Raw genomic sequence first — 23,021 nt, 5'->3', positions numbered from 1 at the left:
TTGGATCACCGCGAAGCGATTTGCATTACTGTTACAGAACGAAATTGTTCCAGCTCTGCAAGCACGTCACTGCCTTGCAGACACAATCTTTATGCAAGACGGAGCTTCCTCCACACATTGTAGTGTGTGTTAAGAAAATGTTCTTAAAACACATTTGAAAGAGGAACGTGCCATCAGCCGGCACTTCCCTAATCTATGGCCTCCCCGATCCCCGGACCTTAGTCCATGCGATTTTTGGCTTTTGGGGGCATTTGAAACGTCTGGTAAGTCGTGACAATCCAAGAACTTTACCTGACCTTAAAGGCAGCAGTTCACGCCACGTGCTGAACATTTCCCTTCACACACTTCGGTCAGTTGTGGAACATGCCATCTTGCGATTTCACATGATATCTGAAAATGATGGCCATCATGTGGAACATGTTTTGTTGCAGTAACAATTGTAAAAGTGTTTAACGATTGTAAAAATTGTAAACGTTTGCCTAAATGTGTCGTTTCTTAATGAAACGCCCTCTAGTGGCGACATATGCAGTGCAACTAATTTTTTCCCCCCTGAAACAAATTCCCATCACTTCATGAAGTCGTCCACAAAATTTCAAAATTTTCTGAAGACCGGTTTCGCCTGTAGGCTACTTTAAAGTGGGGTCTTTTAATTATGGACGCCCTTTACTTTAGTGTTTTTAGAGAATACATGAAATCTCACTACAGTGATATTCGATATAACGATAAATTTCTCTACAACGATATCTTTCAAATTTTGTTTGAAATCGACTATAGTGCGTTAACTCCAATGTTAAACTCCTCCCGATACAACGATACCTCTACTACGATAAGTACTTCAATATAAAAATATATGTATTTTTAATTTTACTCAAAATCGTCTTGAATTCAATTTTAACGTCGTTACTTGTTTTCGCACCATACGATCACCGCAGGTATTGTCGAAGTTGTTGGTATTCACCCTTTCCGTGTAAGACGCATACGTGCAATACAGTAAAATTCTTTACAGGGGAAATGCATCTAAATAAATTTTATTAATGAACCAATCAATTACAGTTTTATGTAACGATATTTTTTCTTGGTCTGCAGAGCGTCTTTGTATCGAGTTTTTACTGTAATCTATTACAGTTAAACCTCGAGAAATTTGATTAAAATATTAATTCACATATTTTTAAATACGGCCACCTATCTGAAATGTTTTGTGCAGGAACATAATTTAAGTCGAATATATCGAATTTACAATTTAACGTTTAATAAAAATTTTAATAGAATTTCGATCAAATTAATCGAGTCGATTAACTCAACTAAAATTTTTCACCTATGGCCGATAACAACAATTAATCGATTAACCGACCCGATTAATTGATTAATCGGATCAGCCCTGATTTCTAATAAATATAAATTAACTTTATCAGCATTTTTTTGTTGTTTCTATAAGACTTATAGCCTAAAAACTATATTTTTCTACATATATATTTATGTTATACGTATTTTTATATATCTTTATTAGCCTAAAAACTATAGAAATCTTCTAGATTCAAAATCAGTGGAATTCATGGAAGTTTTTGATGAATTTAGAGTCATAAGGATGAGTCTTGCAAACTTTTTTTTAGGTATTTAACACTTTTAGGTTTCGTGATATTTCAGTAGGATTGAAAGTATGTGTGTTTATAAAGGAAACCCTTATCCAAGAGAAAAGAAGCAGCTCCCCCTGGTGGATGGAATCGATCGTATTCAGAGCAGCGGGTCCTGGGGTATGTGATCATCTCTCTCTTATTCTGTTTCAACCACTCTTTCGCTACGAAAGCGGCACACAAACATTTTCTTTGTTCAACTTCAAACATTTCTCACGTTTTCTTGATATCCTCCAGAACTTTTATTTCTCTCGTGCCAACGGGGGCGCAGTACATTAATTTGGCTTTCCCAACAACCAAGACAAGAACTTTTCTCTCCTTTCTTTCACCTGTGCGACCGACAAACTTTTTGCTGTTTGTTTCTTGTTGAGAACTTTTTCCTTACGTCAGAACTTTCTTAGACTGAACTTAGTGAGGAGAAGTCGGATAGGTACCGATCTACACACGAGACGGCTAACTGAAGATTAAATTACCTGAAAATAAAGTTTTTCCCGAGTATAAAATAAATTGTTACCGATCAAAATTACGTCTTATAATCGTAGATATAAAATAGGATAGTTAAATATATCAGAATATCAGAAATTTTTGTCCGGTAAAGCCAAAATGAAGGCGATTTTCATAATGTTACTGTTACTGATGGTTGGGACGTCCCATGAGGACAACTTTAAAGATGTTCAGTTCATAGGTCTTGTATCTGAACAGCAAGATAACGAGGTTGTGCCCTATATGGATGAAGGAGGCCAGTCTAAACCTTATCCAGAAGATGAGGAGGTTGACATGGATGAGGATGACGAAGAAGATCTTCCCCCATGTGAGCTGCACAACACGGATCAGAACTTTATGCAGTGGCAACTCATGTCAAAAAGTTATGACGTGTTCGTGGATGGCGATAATGTAAGTTACTTCCATAATGCATGTTTCTTATTTTTGTCGCATGAAGTTTTCTTGATGTTTCATCTATTGTCGTGATTATTAATTTCTTCGAAAAAAAATTTATTCGTTGCTTCAAAGCAACACATATCAAGTCTATCATAATTTTACAGGCAGATATGTTCAAGAATATTTCAATAGCTCTCGGTAATTCATGACTATTTCAATTTTTTTAAATTGACTTTTAAGAATATTATTAAATTATTTTTGATAACTGAACATGAAAACGGGATTTGCTTTTAATCTTATCAATTAATGTTTCCGTAAACGTGGATAAACCACACTGATTTTCAAGTTCTACCGTTGCGCTAAACTCTTTCAAATGTTGCCGGTTATTCTTTAAAAATGTTGCAACTTCATTGCATCTCTGATTGATTTAAATATATTTACGCACATCCAGTTTATTTTCGGAATTTAACGGAAAATTTTAAAGCGATTTCTTTGAACGGATTTTAACAAATGCTTGGGGTTTACTGAGGAAATGCACAGATGTTGGATTTGAGTTAATTAGAAAAGGAGGGAGCGCAGAACTATTCGAGAAAATTCTCTTACTGTGTCCGGGTATAAATTTATCAATTCCAAACTTATTTTCCATGTTTTAAAATTTTTGTGGAAAGAATTTTGAATATGTTTGCGTAGTGTAGTTAAATGTCTGTGTGCGGTTCTGGTTTCGTTTATTCCATCTCGTTTTCGCATCAATGTTCACAAAAGCTTTTATGACAGTTCTGAAGTTCATTAAAGGGTTCTCTTGTTGAGGACCGTGGACTCCAAATGCTTGGGCATTTGCAATACTTGGTTAATGCGATCTGCAATTGAATAGAATAGCTTTGATTTATTCTATCAGTTGAGGAATGACTACAAAGCAGCTTCGTTTAATGAAGTTTTATGAATTTTATACGTTATGATAAATTTTTAATTAACATACTTGTTGCACTTAGATTGTTATTTAAACTACGGATGTTTTGCAATAGGTATCAGATGAAAATAATCAGAAAATAAATTTATCCACCTAGCAGTTGAGTGGCTAGTTAATGCTTCTGATATACGTAAATACCATTACATGATACTCTACATGCATTTTTTGAAACATCATACAATTACATTGATTATTCGCATTTGCTAAGTAATTCTTGTGTGATAATTTCTTTTTTATTGAACAATGAATGGTAAATAAATTTTTGCGTTGGCGCTTTCATCGTCCAAACTACGTACATTATGTTCAGTGCCGTACAGGGCAAGCAATTTTCATTTGATGTAATTTTTTGCATCGAAAAACTGATGGTTAGATTTATACTTGTCCAGTTTAGCACCAGATACGCACAATTTTCAGTGTTTAAGTGGAATTTTTTTACTAAGCAACCACATTCTCGTAATTAATTTCTATTTATAATTATTTTCGTGTCTACCAATTTTTTACACATGAGTAAATATAAACGATTATTCATTTAATTCATTTCGAGAGTAGTAGATCAAGTAAATATGATCAAAGGATGTTTCCAGATTTGGTAAGTTTGAAACTGGCTCAGTTCTTGTGAGAATATTTCAACAACTAGATACGACTTCTGAATGTCTCTTAGGAATTTATTTCATTTTGTTGTGTTTTATATAGAAACGGAGAGCTCTCGGGGGACTTGCAGTCTTGGCACAGATAAGTTTTTTGTCACCCTGTCGTTTCACTAAGTTAATGTGTTTTCACCTCGGCACTAGAAACAAATTACATAGTACAGTAGACTCGCTAATCTGGTGCATATCAGACCAAGGTGTGTCGGATTATCGAAATCGCCGGATTACTTGAAGTTAGTTGAAAAGCCCCAATTGAATAATACAGAGATGCCGCTTATCAGAATCACGGATATTATCATCATTCGGGTATTGTTATGCAAAGTACGGAACGGACCGCAGTAGTAGCTGTATAATCCATGAACAAATGAAGTTACTTTTGCAGTGGCTCACCTATAGTGGAGACAAATGTAATGTAAAAACATACACAAAAGCCCTTTCCTCCAGTTATTGGTCAGTTTATTTCAGTTGACAAAATTCACAATTACTTGGCCGCCGAAAAACTGTCTTAGGTTATCTATGGAATGGTTATCTATCTACCGTACATTAAAAAATATCATAATTTGTAAAATCAATTAATAATCCCCAAATTCGATTTCATTCAGACTCCTCATAATGGCTGAATAATAATAATAAAAGCAGGATTTTAGCTTAAAAGTACAAATATCCTGTTTTAGAACAATATGGAAAAAGAAAACGGCAAGATTCAACATTTTGCAACCAGTTGTGAGGGTAAGAAAAACCGAAGAGTCCCGTTCGATTAAACTGGAGGTATGGTAATCATATTTGCTTTGGATGTCTTTTAGATATAGTTATCATTCGGTTATTGTTATCAGATACCTTAAGTCCCGATGTGATCACATTAAGCGATGTTCACTGTGTAAACTTCTGCACACACAGACATGCAGTGACATGTTTTCCTCTACTGCGGCTTGAAAAAAAAAAACCCCGTCGGATTACTGGATGGGCCGGATTAGCGCACGGCCATATTATCGAGAGGCTACTGTACATCGAAAGACACAGAACAAGAAAGATTTGAAGCGTAGTTACTCAAGCAATTCTTATGACAGCTGTAACAATAAAAAGATAGAATCATCTCATGCCCCATTTTCGCTCATGGAGGACCATATACCGCTACTGATAGTGATTGAAACGTACGGATAATGAAATATTTCAAGACCACAATGCTTCCATTAATGGCTACACGACGATCAAATAGCGTATTGATAACACACACACACACACACACACAAAAAGACTCAATCATTATAATAACGCGATAAAGAGGGATATAACTCAGATCATAACGTGTCAAAAACAAAGGGACAATGTTATAAACTTCCGAGTGGTATTAATGCTGCGACTCAAATAATTGTTTGTTGCCTCTTTTCCGATACAATGGTTTTCGTATATACTCTTTATATTTTTCTCTCTCTAGTACTTACGTTTCTTAACAATAGGTTCCAGTGTAATCGACCAATAAAAGGAAACCCCCGTAGATTGAAAAATCCCTTCGAAGCATATATATATATATATATACACACACATACAGTCAATCACCAATTTATTCTTCCTAGATAATAATAGATCGTTAGAGGAGCATTTTTGCAGCATTTTCCGTAGAGGAGATCCCAATTTTTAGGGAAAAAATAATTTTTGGTTTATGAGCAGAATTTTTGGAGTAAAGAAAACGTTATTATTGTTATCGTGAAAAATTACATCTGCGTGAGTTCGGCTCATTTTCGGAAAAGCATACATTGTTACTTACCACTTTTTTCTTTTTTACGGATTTCGTTGATTCAGCAGCTGTTGGAATGAGAATATACATCATGTCCTTTGATGAAGAACTTCCATATATTACATCAGCACAAAACTAAAACTCATAACACAACCCAATGAAATGGGATTTTTTTTTCTTATATTATCAAACTCTCTATTTATTTGCGAATTTTGCATTCGACGTTTATTAAGAACCGATCCTTAAATCACAACTCGTAATACTTCAACTGTATATATATATATATATATATATGTATTTTCATCCCTAGCTGAATACCTAAAAATGAAAATAATCATAAGAAGGAATGTATGTAGCTGTAATGATAAAATTTCGAATGAACTTTCTTGAAGCAATAACTCAAAGTTCTTCTTGGAATGGAAAGAATCAAAGGAATGTTCATATCAGAGAGGAGGGTTTGAAAGATGGCGGGCACAAATAAATAACCTCACCGAAAATACTTCCATTTTTTTATTGTTTTTTTTTTTTAGTAAGTAATTTTTGAACGGTCATTGGAAGAATGTTTGAACGGTTCTTGGGTATATCAAGAAACAAAACAAAAAAATGTTGATAAATTGATTTGTACTCATTCCTATTGAGAGGAGTCAAATACCTTTTAACATAGTGGAAATACACTGCTCAAAACAATTAGGGGAGCAAGCAAAAAAGTGAAGAAAACCGTGCGAGACAGCCACGTATTGGCATGCAATGGATAGTACACGCGTATCAATGCGCAATACAGAAAAAAGACGTAAAAAAATTTAGAATTAAGCTTTAATTCTTTGAAAATATGGAAAAAACATGAAAAGATGATTTAGGGCAACAATTTGGTTACATGTAAACGATAAAAAAAGTACTGTTTAGACATGATGCATGAGTTTTAATAGGGCGTGTGGTCTCCTCGAACAGCTAAGACTGCTGCACACTTGTTTGCCATGGATGCGATGAGGTTATCGATCAGACTTTGGGGAATACTGTTCCACTCCTCAAGAAGTGCAATCTGCAAGTCTCGGACAGTAACAGGCGGCCTTGGTCGCGGAGCAATGCGTCGTCCGAGCATACATGCTCGATTGGATTCAGGTCAGGAGAGTACGCTGGCCATTCCATACGCTGTATTGTTTCAGCTTCAAGCATGTTCTCCACCAGACGAGCTCTATGCGGTCGGGCATTATCATCCTGGAAAACAAAGGAATCTCCAATGGCTCCAGAGTAAGGGATGACATGAGGTCGCAGTATCTCGTCTGCATACCTTCGGGCCGTCAAAGTGCCATTCCGAATGATATGCAGGTCCGTACGTCCGCCTATGCTGATTCCACCCCATACCATCCAACCAGCTCGTCTGTATTGTGACCTTTCACGAACGAATGCGGGGTTATTTCGAGTGCCCCTGTCCCTCCATACCAGAACACGTCGGGTGTCACACTCCAGACTGAATCGGGACTCGTCTGTAAACAGCACTTGGCTCCAATCATGTTGCTCCCAATCTCGATGTTCAGCAGCCCATCTTCTTTGGACCGCACGGTGGCGTGGGGTCAACGGAATGCAGACCATTGGCGTACGTGCATAGAGCCCTCCCTCATGAAGCCGATTACGTACTGTTTGGCTGGACACCCTTCGTCCTGTTGCCAAGAGCAACCGTCTTTGCAGCTGCGTAGCATTCTCTGTTCTGTTTCGACGGGCTGTTAACCGTATATACCGGTCATCAGTTGCTGTAGTGGCGCGTGGCCGACCTTGCCTTGGTCGACGTCTAACATTTCCTGTTTCTTGGAATCGATTCCACAGCCTTGCAACAACACTTCTGGCCACTCCAACAGCGTCCGCGACACTACGTTGTGTTTGCCCGGATTCCAGTCTGCCTATAACACGCCATGCCATGGATTCCGGTAAATCACGTTGTTGAGACATCCTCAAGTCACCTTGTCTCAAAAAAAATACTGCGCAATCGAATTTCACAGTTACGGCAGTAAAACAGACGTTTCTGCAACATCCCGATTTGTGCCCTTATCTCCTTTTTCTGGTTTTTGACGTCATGAAATTTGATTTGCATATGAAGTTTTCTTCTTCCGTTTCCTGCTAGGCTTTAAATTATGGATGATTCATTTTATGTTACTTATCGGTATACATCTTTGCGCAATTTTGTTAAAACCATGTGCTCCCCTAATTGTTTTGAGCAGTGTAGAAACTGTTCTAGTAGAAATATCATTAAAATATTACAAAACCAGTGATTTTTTTTCAAATTTTTTACCCATATTTTTGATTATATGTACGGTCTTATGTCAGTATTTTTATATATATTCAATACTTAATTTTTTTGCAAATTTGTAAAAAAAAAGAAGATTAAAAACAGCTTGCGTGCATGATAAAATAGCATGATATCAATGCAGTTGAATAAAAATTGATTCAAAATAAAGGATACTATTCAGTTCGTGAAATGAAGCAAAAGATTGAGATTTCATTGACTCAATTTTATTTAAAATCAAATTTAAATATAATTTTTTTAATTTCACGATTCAAAATTTAAATTTTTTTAATTTCAAAATTTAAAATTTAAATTTTTTTTGATTTTTAAAATTTAAAATTCGAAATTTAATTTTAAATAAGATTGAATCAATGAAATCTCAATCTTTTACTTCATTTCATGGATTGAACAGTTCCCTTGATATATATTTTTTGTGAATCAATTTTTATTCAATTACATTGCTGTAATGCTATTTTATCATGCGTGCAAGCTGCTTTTAATGCATTATTTTGAAAATTTATAAAAAATGAAGTATTAGAGATATGTGAAACTTTGTACCTACATATGATAGCATATATAATCAAAAATATGTGTAAAATATTTGAAATAAATCAATGGTTAATTGGTATTTTTTACTAGAGCATAGGTTTTTTTCATTATGTCAAAAGATATGAGATCTCTTACGCGTGTGTAAATTGGGAAACTGCGAGGAATAACGTTGAATCTTCGGACATACGGTAATTGGTATTCATGACACTAAATAATTGACGCTGGGGACAATGTGGCCTGTGATTTGAGTGTCCACTAACGAGATTTGATTGATTTTATTTCTGTCCGTCGTCTCCACAAGTTTGGCTGAAACTGAATGTCTTTGCGTCTGTTTAGTGGAATGCTTTAAACCTGGGGCGCGCAACCTCCGGCTCGCGGGCTACATGCGTCCTTCCAGGGGATTCCATCCATTCCGCGAAAGGTGTTCGGTATCAATTGACACAACACGATAAATTCCTAGGCTGACCATATTTCCTTCATAAAAATACGGCATATCGCCAGTTAATTGTTAAATGCATGTAAATTTGCTAATTATCGCAAAAAATTGTCAAAGGCCAGCAATGTTGCCAATTACAGCACGCAGTAAAATATACAATATAATATAATAGTCAAAGACAGTTAAAGTTATCAATTACGGCCAAAAAATTTGTCAAAGGTAAGTAAAATTGTCAATTACAGCTAAAAGAATTGTTAAATGCAAAGTTGCCAGTTACAGCCAAAGTAGACCAACCTTTAGTAGTAGTGGACCTTTTTCTTCGGGTAAAAATTGTTTTAACGCCTAAAAAATTGGTCTGGCGAATAGATTTTTTGGAAATTTGTCCAGCCCTGCACTAAGCGTTATTTGGTCAAGGATCATCTCACAGTTTAAAACAGATTCCAACAGATTTTACTTTCATCTTTCCCACTGAGAACTTGTTGCACTAATCGCCCCGAAGAGACATTTTATTGCTAGAACGATTGTGTGGTCGTCTTGGTGGTATATCTCTTCTACAAGTGGAAAAGCAGTGTCTGTCTGTGTCAGTAAATATTCTTACGAGGACTAAGATCAATTTCAAACACATGGAACTTTAAAATTGTCTTTGGCACGTCAAGCCGGTGATATCTTGTTGGGAACAGAAAGTGTACTTTGTAATCCTTAGAGAGTTTGTTCGAAAATGAGATCGGTTCGTAAGGCAACTTGAATTGCATAATTAAATTTTTTAATTGTTTAATATAAGGACTGAAATAGGGCTCAAGTACACATTTTCGTTTAAGACGAGAAGTTGGTACATATCCTGGGTCACTACATCCTTATTTTCTGAGTATATTTCCTATAACCCATGGATTTTGTTTTTAATCAGCATTTATTTGAAGGCCACTTGGTCAAACACACAGGAAACCTAAGACCAAAAGTACCGACAAAGTCTCTGTATATTGTAGCAGCTTCCTCTGTATTTCATTCTAATTTCTGGTTTGTTCTGAAACACACATCCCGACGAAACCTTACCAACCCCGTACGGATCACCCAACAGCCCCATTTTCTCTGACGTGGACTCGTCCTCTCAACCGACTTAAGTGAGCTACTTCATTCCTATATAGAGTCGCTGAGTTTAAGATTGTAATTTTCATAGTGCAACTACTTATTTCACCAAACACCAACTCCGGCCATATCGCTATATTAAAATTTTTTGCCATTAACGAATTGGGTTGGAAATGAAAGCGCCATCTATGGCTGGTCACCTCAAGCTCATTAGGGAAAATCTTATCTCTATTCTTCCTCCGATTCGAACCTGGGACCTGACGGCAATCTTCATGGCGGTGGACGAGTATCTTACCACTACGCCACTCGGGTGCTTTCATAGTGCAACTGGAAGAATGTGTCATTTCGGGCATAAATTTGTTTTTTGGTGAGGGGGAAACAATTTGGTGTCCAGCAACCTAGAGCACGTTTTCGCGTGATTTTCAGAATATGTCGTAAAAAGTTAGCTCAGAACCAATTACTTTTCTCTACGAAGACGAAATGGTGCGGTGACAGGCCATTTTAGCTGCCAGAAATGGCATGGACGAAAAATACTCGAAGGCAACGGCAAAGTAAGTGATAAAGTATTTTTCAGCGACCATGCAACTGACTCGCAGTTTACAATGTGACAGAGCAGCTGAAGAGAGAGCAGAACGAAATTTTAATGAAGAAAACTCCGGATAAGTTTGAAAGTAGGTGCTTTTTGAATTGTAGAAAGAAAAGAAAAAAAAACTCATAACCTGTGTGTATTTTATTAACATGACTGAAATGAACATTAGAGTCTGTTAGACACCATGCGCGTCTTCGAGTCCAAATTTTAACACGCGTGCTGTCGGTTTAATCAGTAATATTCCCAGAATTGTTCCAGTTATTTTTAATAAATCAATTTAAATTAACAAAATCAAAAATGCCATTTTCAGGCACTTTTTCGCAAACCCGAGGCTACCATCTCGAGACGAACAATTTTTTCAATTCGTTACATCATTTAGGATAATCACAAACATTTTCGCAGTTGAATTGCGACCAAATTAATTTATTATTATCACAAAAAAAACTTAATTAAAACTTCTTTCATTAACATTACCGTAAATTCAAAGCCCGGTACAGCCCCACTTGTTGTACACGTCCTAAGTGTAATCACAGATCCAAGGCGATGTATGGAAGGTGTAAAACAATACGGCCCGTATTTTACGGGACAGTACCATTGTTTTTTATATTATTTTCCCAGGTCGGAGGGAGGGAATAGGGAGAGACATGGCTATCTGGATAGACAATTGCCTAAGGGTGGCTCTTGTTTCATACACTGATCGATATACATTTCGACAGAAAGTACCACGGTTTTCCACAACTCCAATACCAAATGATGTTGAATTATGCTTCTAGGTAGAAAGAGATGAAAGAACCAAGAAACCATATATTCATCATTCATTATGGATGGTCTATTTATATATACGCATATAAGTAAACATGACCCAAAAGAAGTATAACATTATGTACTATGTTCGTTTATTCGATGTTTTTCTCGTAATATAAGGAAAAAGAGCAGGTTCCACGATCTTGTTTCCGCGATAGCACCACAGATATATAATAGAGATTATAAGAGATTGCATATCCGATAACAACGACAAAACGTCACCATAAACAATTCGGCAGTGAGGATATACATCTATCCATATCTATATGTATTAGGTAAGAATGAATGAGGGCTATTGGAAATGGTCATGCATTAGAAATGGAAGATGAAACCTGAAACAGGAGGGACCTCCTTGATCCGCTTAAACGGAACCGCGTTTTCATCTCAAGCAAATCCATTAGATTTCTTTTTGACTTCGGAATGTAAGCGGAAAAGATGAAGGAAACAAAAACTGGAAACAATTTTTGTTGATTCTATGGAAACACTTCAGTCGACTTCAAATAAACATTTTTGTTTTTAGTAAAGCTTCCCACACACACATTCGGTACTTTTTTCACTGAACAAACTGGTTAAAAACAAAGCTATTCCTGCAACTTCCATTTTTTTAGTATCTCATGAAAAATACAATGTTTTTGATAAATGGTTCCCAAAACACATTGACCTAGTTCTTGCCTTATAAAAAAAAAGCTTTTTGATCAAAAATAAGTGTTGAAAATTCGACATAAATTTCAAAAAGACAGTAAGAAACTATTATAGCTATATGATGTTATCGAAACTTATTCAATAAGCTTCTGAACGTACTGGTTTGATTCCCACAAATGTAAGTTACATCATTTACCTCCATACATGTGTCTAGGGCTTCTTGACGCCTGTGGTATCTTATTTGCCATCTTTATGCGTATTGTGACGTCAGAATCGCCATAGCCAATTGCTATTCCCTTATTCTGCTTTTTTTGTACGATTAGACGTCGCTCAGAGACAAAAAAAAACTGGTTACGCCACTTTAAGATGGAAGATGAAGAGCCATCTTAAGATTAAAATGGCATATCGCCCGCCCTGTTATATAGATGCTGTTGTGCATGTGACTAACTTGCACGGACCGGTTTCCGGGTTCGTTCGGATCAAATTGCTGTGAGAGCAATAGGTTTGAACTGGAGTTTATGAAAGACATCGACGATTCAGTAACGGCCGACAGAATATTGAATATGATTAAGAGGTCAGAATGGCCTTCAACATCCGTGACCAATGAAACTTTCGATATTGTCAATAAAATTGCGAAAAATGACCTCTGAAAATCTCTGAGAAAAAGATAGCCGAAAGTGCTGGTATTCCAATTAATTCATTCTGTCATCTTGACAGAAAAACTATGCATGTATTAGTTGTGTCAATAGATTGTTCAGAAAAACTAGACATAAGGAAAAATGGATGAGCACATGAATATGATTAGACGTGTCATGTCTTGACCTTGTATCATTTTCGATTCCTTGACAACTGTTTTTCAGTCACTATACTCACTCATAAATTCTAATTCTTCTCACTGCTCTCTCACCATACGCTGACTTAGTTACTTGAAAAGTTATAGCAGGTTAGCAGGTTAGTCATATGGTGCTCTTTGCTTATACTCAGTGGGGGAATGATGTAACTTTCTCACACATAGCAGTTCTTCAAAAACTTCAGGAATTGTTTAACATGCTAGTATGCCAATGAGAGAAATACCATCCAACATGGCTTCGGTATTCTTAACCCACTATTAAACTACAAAAGTTTTATAAAAATTATTTTATAAATTTTGAAGAATGCAACCAATAAATTGATCGGTTGTATTTGATCGAATGTAACCGATAAGCTTATTGGTTGCATTTTCACATTCTATAAAAGAACTTTCATAAAACTTTTATAATGTAAACGTGGCCTTGGTTATATTTAATCTCTTTTATCGCTATCTTATTTTCAGAGAAATAAAAAAACTAGAATATTCATTAGAGCAGTCTTAAATCACTGCAAAAATATGAAGAAAATTCAAATCTTCATTTGTACACATACTGAAGTGCAAAAACGAAAAAAAAAACAACAAAAAACAGAATATGAGCATATTGTGTAGTCTATATAGTCTTTTAAGAACAAGAATCGACTTGGATACGTCCCATCACGTGACATCAGAAGACAGTATTCTGTTTTTATGGTAACGTAGTCCTGAGAACACCAGTTTAGCGACAGCTTATCAAATCTTTCCCGTTAGGTGTGTTCAGCGCTATTTTGGCATCCTGTAAAATTGGCTTGTAGTGTCGTGGCGGAATGAAATTGAGGACATTGATGATTAGGCGACTAAACTGATTAATGCCAGACGCGTATCAGCAACTTCACAGAGAGAAAATTCTGCTGTTTCTCTTCCCAAAACAAAATAGTTTCTCTTTCCGAGGGGCTTTTCAAAGTCCAATCTAGTTGTGTGTTCTAATACAGTGCTTCCCTCAACATTTTGTTTTATTGTGAGTGGAAGGTGTGGTCATATACACGACAAATGAGAAATAAAGGGGGGGGGGAATGAAACAAAATGAATCATTCACGTCTCGGTTTGACTGATGTCAAGGCCCGGTGGTTGAGAAACACTGTTCTAGTATAACTATTTCAGGTCCTGCACATTTGGTAGTTTTCCTGCCCGTGTGCGGAACTGAGATAATACGTCAAGCATGGAGTTTGTGGAATACTCTGTAGATAATTGGCATCAGCACCCTGTTAAAGCGAATATAGTCTACAGTTCTATTGTATTCAGAGATGTAGAATTTCTATGTTGTACTCTTGCTCCACTTCATCCCAAATGTGCTCTACAGTTTCAAGATTTGGCGACTTGAATGATCAGTCCACGCTTTCAAACTCTGATGAATGTATACCTAACATTGATTGAATAACTACACTTCAGATGTTCATCACTTTATACTGCATATATGCTCTAGCAGATGTAAATAATGAGTACATAGGAGGCAGCGTACAATAAAATTTACATGCGATAAGTGAGTTACATGTCTCTACTCAGCATATCTCACTACTGTAAGGAAAAAAACTGTTGCGTCTCTGTGGTATATTGATTAGTGTGCTTGCGTGCATTTTAAAAAGACCAGAGTTCGATTCCCGGTGGAGACAAACTTTTTTACCTAAAGGTCATCTCAGCATTAAATTTTTTTGTTCAGGAAGTCTCTTTCTTTGATGTGTTTTTCGGCTGAGAAAATGCCATCTTTCCCTTTGCATGAGGTTGTTTATGGCAGTTCAATGTGAATGTATTCATAACTGAATGTAAATTGAAATTTCATGATTAAATTATATAGAAAATGATACAGTATAGGAAATTGTGTGCGGTGACCTATGTCGTTCTAGTGGCATCATAGTTATAAATAAAATTTAGCGAGAAACATTTTGAACTTCCAAGAGTTTAGAAAGCAAGTATCGTACGATAGATACGATACACATATTTTTAGAATTAATGTTCTTGAGAAAATTAATGTCTTTAATTATAAGAAAGTCTCTAAAAGCTCGTAAAGGGAACCAGAAAGCAAGTCGCTACATAAGAGCTGACTCATTAAGCAGGTCTCCTACATATTTCCTGGAAAAGACGATTCTTTAAAACATGAAGGATATCAAGAGCGATAGCTGTATCCATGTTTCAACATTAAATAAAGAACCAGGTTTCTAATTTTCAAACGAAAAAGCTCAGAGTTAGTTTGCACGACTTCACTAATCTCATATTATTCACCGGTGAAAAAAACAATAAAAACAACCGTGACTAAAAGACGTTGATCGACTGCACATTCTCAAGGGGAATTCAAGTACTGTAGTCACAGTACTTACAAGGGAATCTTTTCCCGACACCATCTTCTTTTACCAAGTAACTGAGTTTTAGGAGAAATTCGTGAGAAGAACCGTTTCTTTCCATCTTCTTTTCCGTCCTGAAACCTCGGCCATTTTTACTTTTGAGGCCGGCACAGATCTCACGCAGGTTTGTAATTACACGAACCCTCCAGAACGTTTCTTTAACAAAGAATATTCTTTCTATGGTTAGAGCGAGAAAATAAGGCTTTCCCCTATTTTAAATGAGGTTCATTTGTCGGCTTCCAGATAATAATAATAATAAATAAAAGAAACCAAGATTAGTACCTTACGGAGTGAAACCGTAAGTGCTTTCACTGGAAAACTAGTTAAAAAACGCAATATTAATTATAATACTTCTAAGAGACCGTTCAACATTGTAGAAAGAAATAAGATATGGGCCAAGTCATGTAGGAAGAAAAAGGATAATAGCCAAGAAAAGAGTATGTTCAATTGCATTTTATGCGAGAGGACGAAAAGAAAATGGAGCGCAACAAGAGAAATAGATTGAAGTAAGTCCGATTTTATTTTGAGAATGTGATTGGGAAAGTTCCAGGAACTCAATAAATGGTGATCATCACCAATGGAACATGTCCAGGTAGTTAATTCGAGTGAAACTGATACTATCAAATCACTAGAGAGTACGTATCAGATGGTTAATGTTAGAAAAAGCAGTGGGGATCTAGGAGGGTACCACTTTCTCGTCCTTAACGAGAATCCAGTTCTTGAAAGTTTTTTTGAGGTGTTATCTAAGGACGAAAAAAAAACCCCTTTAATTCTCATACGAACCGGTCTTGACTTCTGTCCATCCTTTCTGAGAATGAGGAGGTGGAAACCCCTAAATTTATACTTTACCTGAATACACTAATTCATTAGTTCTCAAAGTGCGAATCGCGGCTCTAAAGGGCATCGCCAACCTCTCTCAGGGGCGTCACGAGGATCATTGATCATTGATCATTTTTGTCGCACCACGGTCATTTTCTGCACACGACGGCTAATTAGACCGGGACCTACAATTTATTGCCGATTCTGAACGGCAGGCTTGTTTTTATACTCATCGAGAGGTTTGCGCGCTAACCCCTCGATGGGTGACCCCCTGCGGTAGCAATTTTTTGCTGCGGTCAAGTCGCCGTTTTCTGTTGTACCCCTGTGTCAGGAAAGTGACGTCACGAGGAGATGATGCACTGGTGTGTGCCCGTTCAGTGCTCTGAAGAGTGATTACTTTCTAGACTATTCTGGTTAGCGATGAACGGATTAACAACGACAATGCCAAGGCAGCCGTGGGTTGAAAAAGTTTGAGAACACCACAAAATACATCCCTAACCTATGGAGAGGAGATTCATGCGTTAACCACTCCAATGCCAAGAGGCTAACATTAACTTCTTGTTGTAATCTAAGAGTTTTATATAACTTATATAAGATGTTGGATGTTTCACGAAGGAATTTAAAAAAATTCTATTACTAATTATGAATATATTGTAAAAGGTAAAAAAATATAATCAATGCAAAAGAAAGGATTGATCTATGATAGTTTTACTCCCGTATTGAAATTCGAAGGGAAATAAGGAATTAGAATTTTTATACGCCCCCAATTCCAAAATAGTTATATACATGTATAATATGTATAATTGATATAAAATTTGTCATTTTTTTTCTCAAAAAGAAATTCATTCCGTAATACTGAAGAAAAATTCACCGAGCTATCGATGACTGAAATTCTTAATTTGTTTAACTTTTTACGGCCATATCCTGATTCGTCTCTTCAGAATTGGTCATTTTTCCGCTCAAAAAGTTGCTAAAATCAGAAATTTCACCTCAAAGATTTTTTAACCCATTGTTACGGAATAAATTTCTTTCGGTACAATAAAGAAATGCGTAAATTTCATTTACTGAAATGATTTGAGCTAGGCCACATAAAAATTATAATTTTATATTTCGTCTAATTGTTACAAGAGTGAAAACTATCGGAACTAAATTATCCTCTTTTTGTTGATCATTTTACGTACTTTAGTTTCAGAATCAACCGCAGAATTTTTCATTTCTTTCGGACTCTCTTCGTGAAACACCCTGCATATAACCTGAACCAAACATATAAGCTTATAGTTTATAGTTTGCAGAATTAACAAGACATACAGTGCAGAGAAAACTACACAGCCGCTGCACGAATTATCTGAGCCTAAAGGATTTGCGCCACGAAATTGAACTGTACAAAGTGTTGTCTCGGCACAATTCAAGACGGGAATCCGAGTTGGAAATTAGTTAGAACAAACAACGAAATCTAGCTGTTGTCAAGATCGAGTAAATTGGTAGATAAAGGATTAATTACAGATTGCCAACAGGCTTCTCACACTCCCAGAAAATCTAATTGACACGAGGAAAACTTGTGTTTTGAAAATGACGTAACTACAGTTTTCACGCTTGCAAGTCTCAAACTGTAATCATAATTAAGGCACTAATTTTGTTGGTACCGATCAAAAGTTTGGATTAAGTCATTCAAGAGTCCAATAACGAATGAAGAAACATAAGGTGATTCTTTCACTTCGTGTTTCGCAATTCTTAACGTTATCTTGTAAGCATGAAAATAGAGGTTTTCGTCATCTTCAGTGATTTGTCGCGTACAATAAAATAGTGTCTCACAATCGACTGACTGCTTTCAAAACTGGATAGCAAGAAAACTGTGACAGATATTAAAGTCATTCTTGCGGATTATAAATGTCCGGAGCCAGAAATTTCAGTAACGTCATTCATGTTGCAAGGGATTGTAGAGTTATTAGAGATTTCAGTTAGGCTGGTATTGCACTATAAAACTTTGATAAAACTTGAAAAATGTAACCAATCAACACATCCGCTGCATTCGAGCGAAGTGCCGAGTGAAAGCCTATTGGTTGCATTTTTCAAGTTTTATAAACGAACTTTTAGAAAACTTTTATAGTGTAATTCCGGCCTTAGACTCCAAAATTTTTTAAAATTTTACACCGTAAAAATTCTCATTACATCACGCTTTTGAGCAATACCTCGACAATGTTGAGAAAACTTCAGGGCCTGGGACTTTGATACCAGAAACAAGAATGTATCTATCAAGGGCAGCTCGAGACAGAATCTCTATCCATGTGGGACTTATACTCTGCTCTCAGGGACGTCTTAAGAGCATCATGGGCCCCTGGGCCAAGTGGTTTTTCTGAGGCCCTACTTTGGAAATTATAGAAAATTTCAATCGGATCTCATTTTTATGAGGCCCCTTTTCTCCCGAGGCCCCGGGCATGCCCGGGTGGACCCATGCGTTAATACGGCCCTGCCTCATGGACCTCCACATCCTGCGTCAGGGACCCTAGGCTGGAATCTTTCGCGGGCCCCCAAGCCAGATTTCTCATGGGAGCCTTTTCAACAGTTAATTTATAGTGTGAAAAAAGAAAAATGATAAGATGATAAATGAGATAGTCCCGGACCCCCGGGCTGGAGCCCTGTCAGCCCCACCCTTGGGGGCTCCCCTTGTCCCAACTTGTCCCAACAATTGCTAACAAAAGTAGACATTTTTTTTTCATCCTTTTATCTTCGATTTGGCTCTCCTCCGGAGGGGACAGAAATAATTTTCTTTGATTTTTTTTTAAGTCAATGCAACTTTTTTTTTCACATATTCACCTCGTATTTCCCACCCCTCTTGAGCTGGGCTCGTGCGGCCGCAATGGGTCGCATGGCCCAAGAGCCGCCTCTGTATTCTACCACAAGGGTCAAATGTGCACGCACGCGCGCGCGCGCGCACGCACACACACGCACACATTTTGGTTCCCTCACCTAATATTTTTTCCAGAACGATCAAATGAAGACAAAGGAAAAATTTGGCTTTTCACTCCTCCGGTCACTTGGAGTATTAAAAATATCTTTGAAATAAATTTCTTAGTAGAAATGAACTTCATGTTGTGTGTGTGTTGTGTTTTTTACATCATCTTCAAAGGATAACTGTAAGTGATGATGGCTTACCAAATAAGTCTATTTTGAGGATTAAGTTATCTGGCATTATATTAAGAACGATAAAATAATTCTGAACCAATATCAGAAAAAAAATTGCTTTAAAAGCGGGACGTACGGTCACGGGCATTTTGCACGCTGAACAATGGTGTGTGGCTTTCTTCTGAAAACAGTCAAGTTTATCTCGAGGTCCTATAGACTGGAGCCCTGTGAGTTTCCCACCAGGATCACCTTTAAGGGACGACACATGTGGCAGGTTAGCTCGAGCCACCAATGATACTTACTGTGTTTTTATTCTTACTTAAGATATACAGAGGGGTTGGACAAAATAATATGCACGCCTGTGAAATGAGACAAAATCTTTATTAATAGGCTGTTGGCCCTCCTTTTGCATTAATTACAGCTTGTATCCGTCGTAGGATGAACAGATGCAAGTCATGCGCTACAGTCACGGGGGATACGTAGCCAATCCTCCTGCAAAAAGGCCACTAATTCAGAACGTGTCTTTGGAGGTGGAAACCTACTGCTTATTTTGGCCTGCAAAATACCCCACAAAGGTTCAATTATATTAAGATAAGGGGACCGAGCGGGCCACACGAGGTGTTGGAGTTCATCATGGTGTTCATCAAGTCAGTCTCCGACAATTCCAGCAGTGTCAAAGGGCGAATTATCTTCTTGGAACACAGGTTGAGGATCAGGGAACAAATATTGCACCATTGGATGAAGATGGTCGGCCAGAATACTGACATAAACCGCTGCATTGACCCCCCCATCCAGGACAACAAGTGGGCCGAGACCACGATGAGACATCGCGCGCCACAGCATCACTGATCTCCCTCCATGCTTAACAGTAGGAAGGAGACAATCAACGTCATAGGCTTGTGCTGGCGTTCTCCAAACATAAACACGCCCGTTAGTGTGGAATAGTGTGAACGACGATTCGTCTGACCAGATGACATTCTCCCATTGTTGTTGTGTCCAATTCTTATGTTCGTGACACCATGTTCGTCGTTTCAAGGCATTGCATGGTGTCACCGATGGTTTTGGAATAGCCGCTCTGCCGTGTATGTTTCCTGCATGCAGTTGACGGCGGATAGTTTTTGTCGATACACCTTCCTGTAGATGTGTGTTCATCTCAGATGTTATCTGGGATGCTGTTGTCTTGTGCTTTCTGGCCACAATCCGCTTCAAAACCCTTTTGGGTCTATCAGCCATCTTCGACTTTCGGCCACTGTTATGCTTGGTAGATGATGTCTTTCCCTGTTTGCTATAGGCTGTCATTACCATCGACACAGTACTTCTCTCGACACCAGCAAGGGTGGCCGTTTTCATTACTGTGGCCTCGGCAAGACGTGCTCCAACAATCATGCCTCTTTCGAAATCTGTGAGGTCAGCCATAACGAAGTTTTAACGCCCCAATATACATCGCACCGAACGCTATCACTGCTACGACTATACTGATGTGTGCACATTATCACCCACTAAGTGGAACTCTTCCACACTAGAGGGCGGGCGTATAGGACAGGTTCCCTCGAGCGTTGTTTTTTGCACAGGTGTTCACATTATTTTGTCCAACCCCTGTAGATATCATACGATGTGTTTTAAAAAATGAAGAATGTGAAAAGAGTGCGAAGATGAGAGTGATTGAGACGAGTGGGGATTGACAGACTGTTTTTACTCAATAAATATTCCTCTCAGTACGTATATATGCTGTATTTATTTTTATATTAGTTTATGGTTTATTAGACAAAGTATTGTCAGGTAGGATTTTAAGTAGTTTCACGAGATGAAACAGCGAAAGCTACGGTTCCGAGAGGCAAAAAATAAACTGTAGGCAAAACTAGAGAGAAAAAACATGAATTGCATGAATTGTTGTTTATCTTTCAGGGAATGATTTCCCCCGAATACTCCCACACACAGATGTGCGTGTACGTAATTTAAATTACAAACATTCCAACCAAGGGGAATGCTCAATGTGAAATTGCGACATCCTGGGAACATCCCTATGGAACATGTACTTGTTTAGGTACATTGTGTGAAAGTAGACAGTATATTTAAAATTCCTAGAGTTGCTTACCCAGGGCCACCCGTCTTAGAAGTATCATGAGCCCCCGAGCCGTGTGCTTTTATTCTGAGGCCCTACTTGGAAAAAACACTTGGTTACTCATGAAATTTTTACCAGATCTAATTTTCGTAACGCCCCATCTGCTTTTGCAACCCCCGGGAGGCCGTGCCCGTGTGGGCCCATGTGTTAAGACAGCACTGTGTTTACCACAGGCCCGTCATTTGGGTCATATATATATATATTTACATGGTGAGTATATGTTCTTTGCCCCCCTCGAAAAAGTTGAAATGACGGGCGTTGTTTACCATTTAAATTTCATCATAATTTCAAAATAATATTAATTTAAATAAAGAAATTGTATGAGCTGAAATTCTGTCACAATTTCATTAATGCTTTTTCGGTGATCTCTTTTTTTTGAATATCCTTTCAACTGATAATTATTTACTATGGATGCTTTTCAATTTCCGAAACGAATTTTTAATTTAACGCTGGGTCGCCCATCATCCAAATTCGAATGACGAAAATATGAAGGAATGCTAGGCGGTTTTGCAACAAAAGTTGGTATGCGACTAGCATGCCAGTCGCCAAGTGACTGAGTCGCGTTCGATATTTAGTCGCCAATTTCCTCGTGTGAGGGCTTCCATAGCCATATACGTGCTCGTCTTCTGGATACGGTTTCTCTTATCAGTCGCCGGACTTTAGTTTCTCCGTGTGAGGAGGGCCTTAAACTTGCCCCTCTTTCTCAGCGACCCCTCGAAAGTTAAAATGGTCTACGTCCAATCAAGGAAGTCTAATATTTTATTACATCGGTTACTCAATAGGGCTGGGGAACTCCCTTTTCAAACTGAAATTCACAGTACAATACATGCGTATTACATAGTATTCCTGGGAAAAAATAAAGAGCTGGGTTTTTGGAGAAGGAAAAAAAAGAGGGAGAAAGAGGATCTCAAAAAGGGATTTCAAAAATTTTCATTACCTCGGATTATCCGGAAACTCGAACATTCGGGGCTCCTATGTTCGAGACTCTACTGTACTGATAAACAATGTAACTGTTTTGTGTATTCACCTCTTTTCCCGGGCAACGAAGAGTATTTCTGCTAGTTTAGAATAGTTATGAAAAACGGTGCATTTTTTGCTTGATTTATTGTGAAAAAGCCGGACATATGCGTAATGAAGCTTTGAGAAGACTGAGCGACACATTGGAAACAATGCTCACACATTAAGCCATTTTTACGATTAATTTTCAGATGCATGGAATTTCCAGATTACGACTCCGTAGATGCTGCGAGGAAGCGAGAAAGGTGCTTTGGCGTATGGTCTCGAACAATTTCGTTCGAAGTATTTATTTTTATACCTCTGGCCAATTCAGAATTCACTACACAAGTTGCGGAAGTTTATTGGTACAAGAACATTGAGCTAATCGAAGTAGTTGAATGCAAGAGATTTTCCCACAGGAGTCGTAAACTTTTTCTTTGCTTTCTGTTGCATATGGCGGAGCATACTGAAGCCTTAAACACTAACGTTCGATCGGGAT

At 37.5% G+C, this 23,021-nt stretch overlaps 1 protein-coding gene across 2 annotated transcripts in view; it reads left to right on the top strand.

Annotated features, from left to right (window-relative positions):
• Positions 1–2,140: 2,140 nt before the first annotated feature.
• LOC149073476 (uncharacterized) overlaps positions 2,141–23,021 on the top strand; it is a 359,737-nt gene continuing 338,856 nt past the window's right edge. For both annotated transcript variants that reach the window (XM_089246414.1, XM_089246416.1), the window contains exon 1: positions 2,141–2,525. In XM_089246414.1, the coding sequence (XP_089102540.1) occupies positions 2,235–2,525 (291 nt within the window). In that variant the 5' untranslated portion in view covers positions 2,141–2,234. The remainder of the gene's footprint in view (positions 2,526–23,021) is intronic.

Source organism: Pholcus phalangioides, unplaced genomic scaffold (assembly GCF_987345545.1).
Source record: "Pholcus phalangioides strain wild (caught in Gottingen) unplaced genomic scaffold, Ppha-v1.0 ptg000017l_1, whole genome shotgun sequence".
In the NCBI taxonomy this organism is placed as follows: Eukaryota; Metazoa; Arthropoda; class Arachnida; order Araneae; family Pholcidae; genus Pholcus; species Pholcus phalangioides.
The sequence above is the reverse complement of the archived record's forward strand: the minus strand, read 5'-3'. Positions and strand labels throughout refer to the sequence as shown.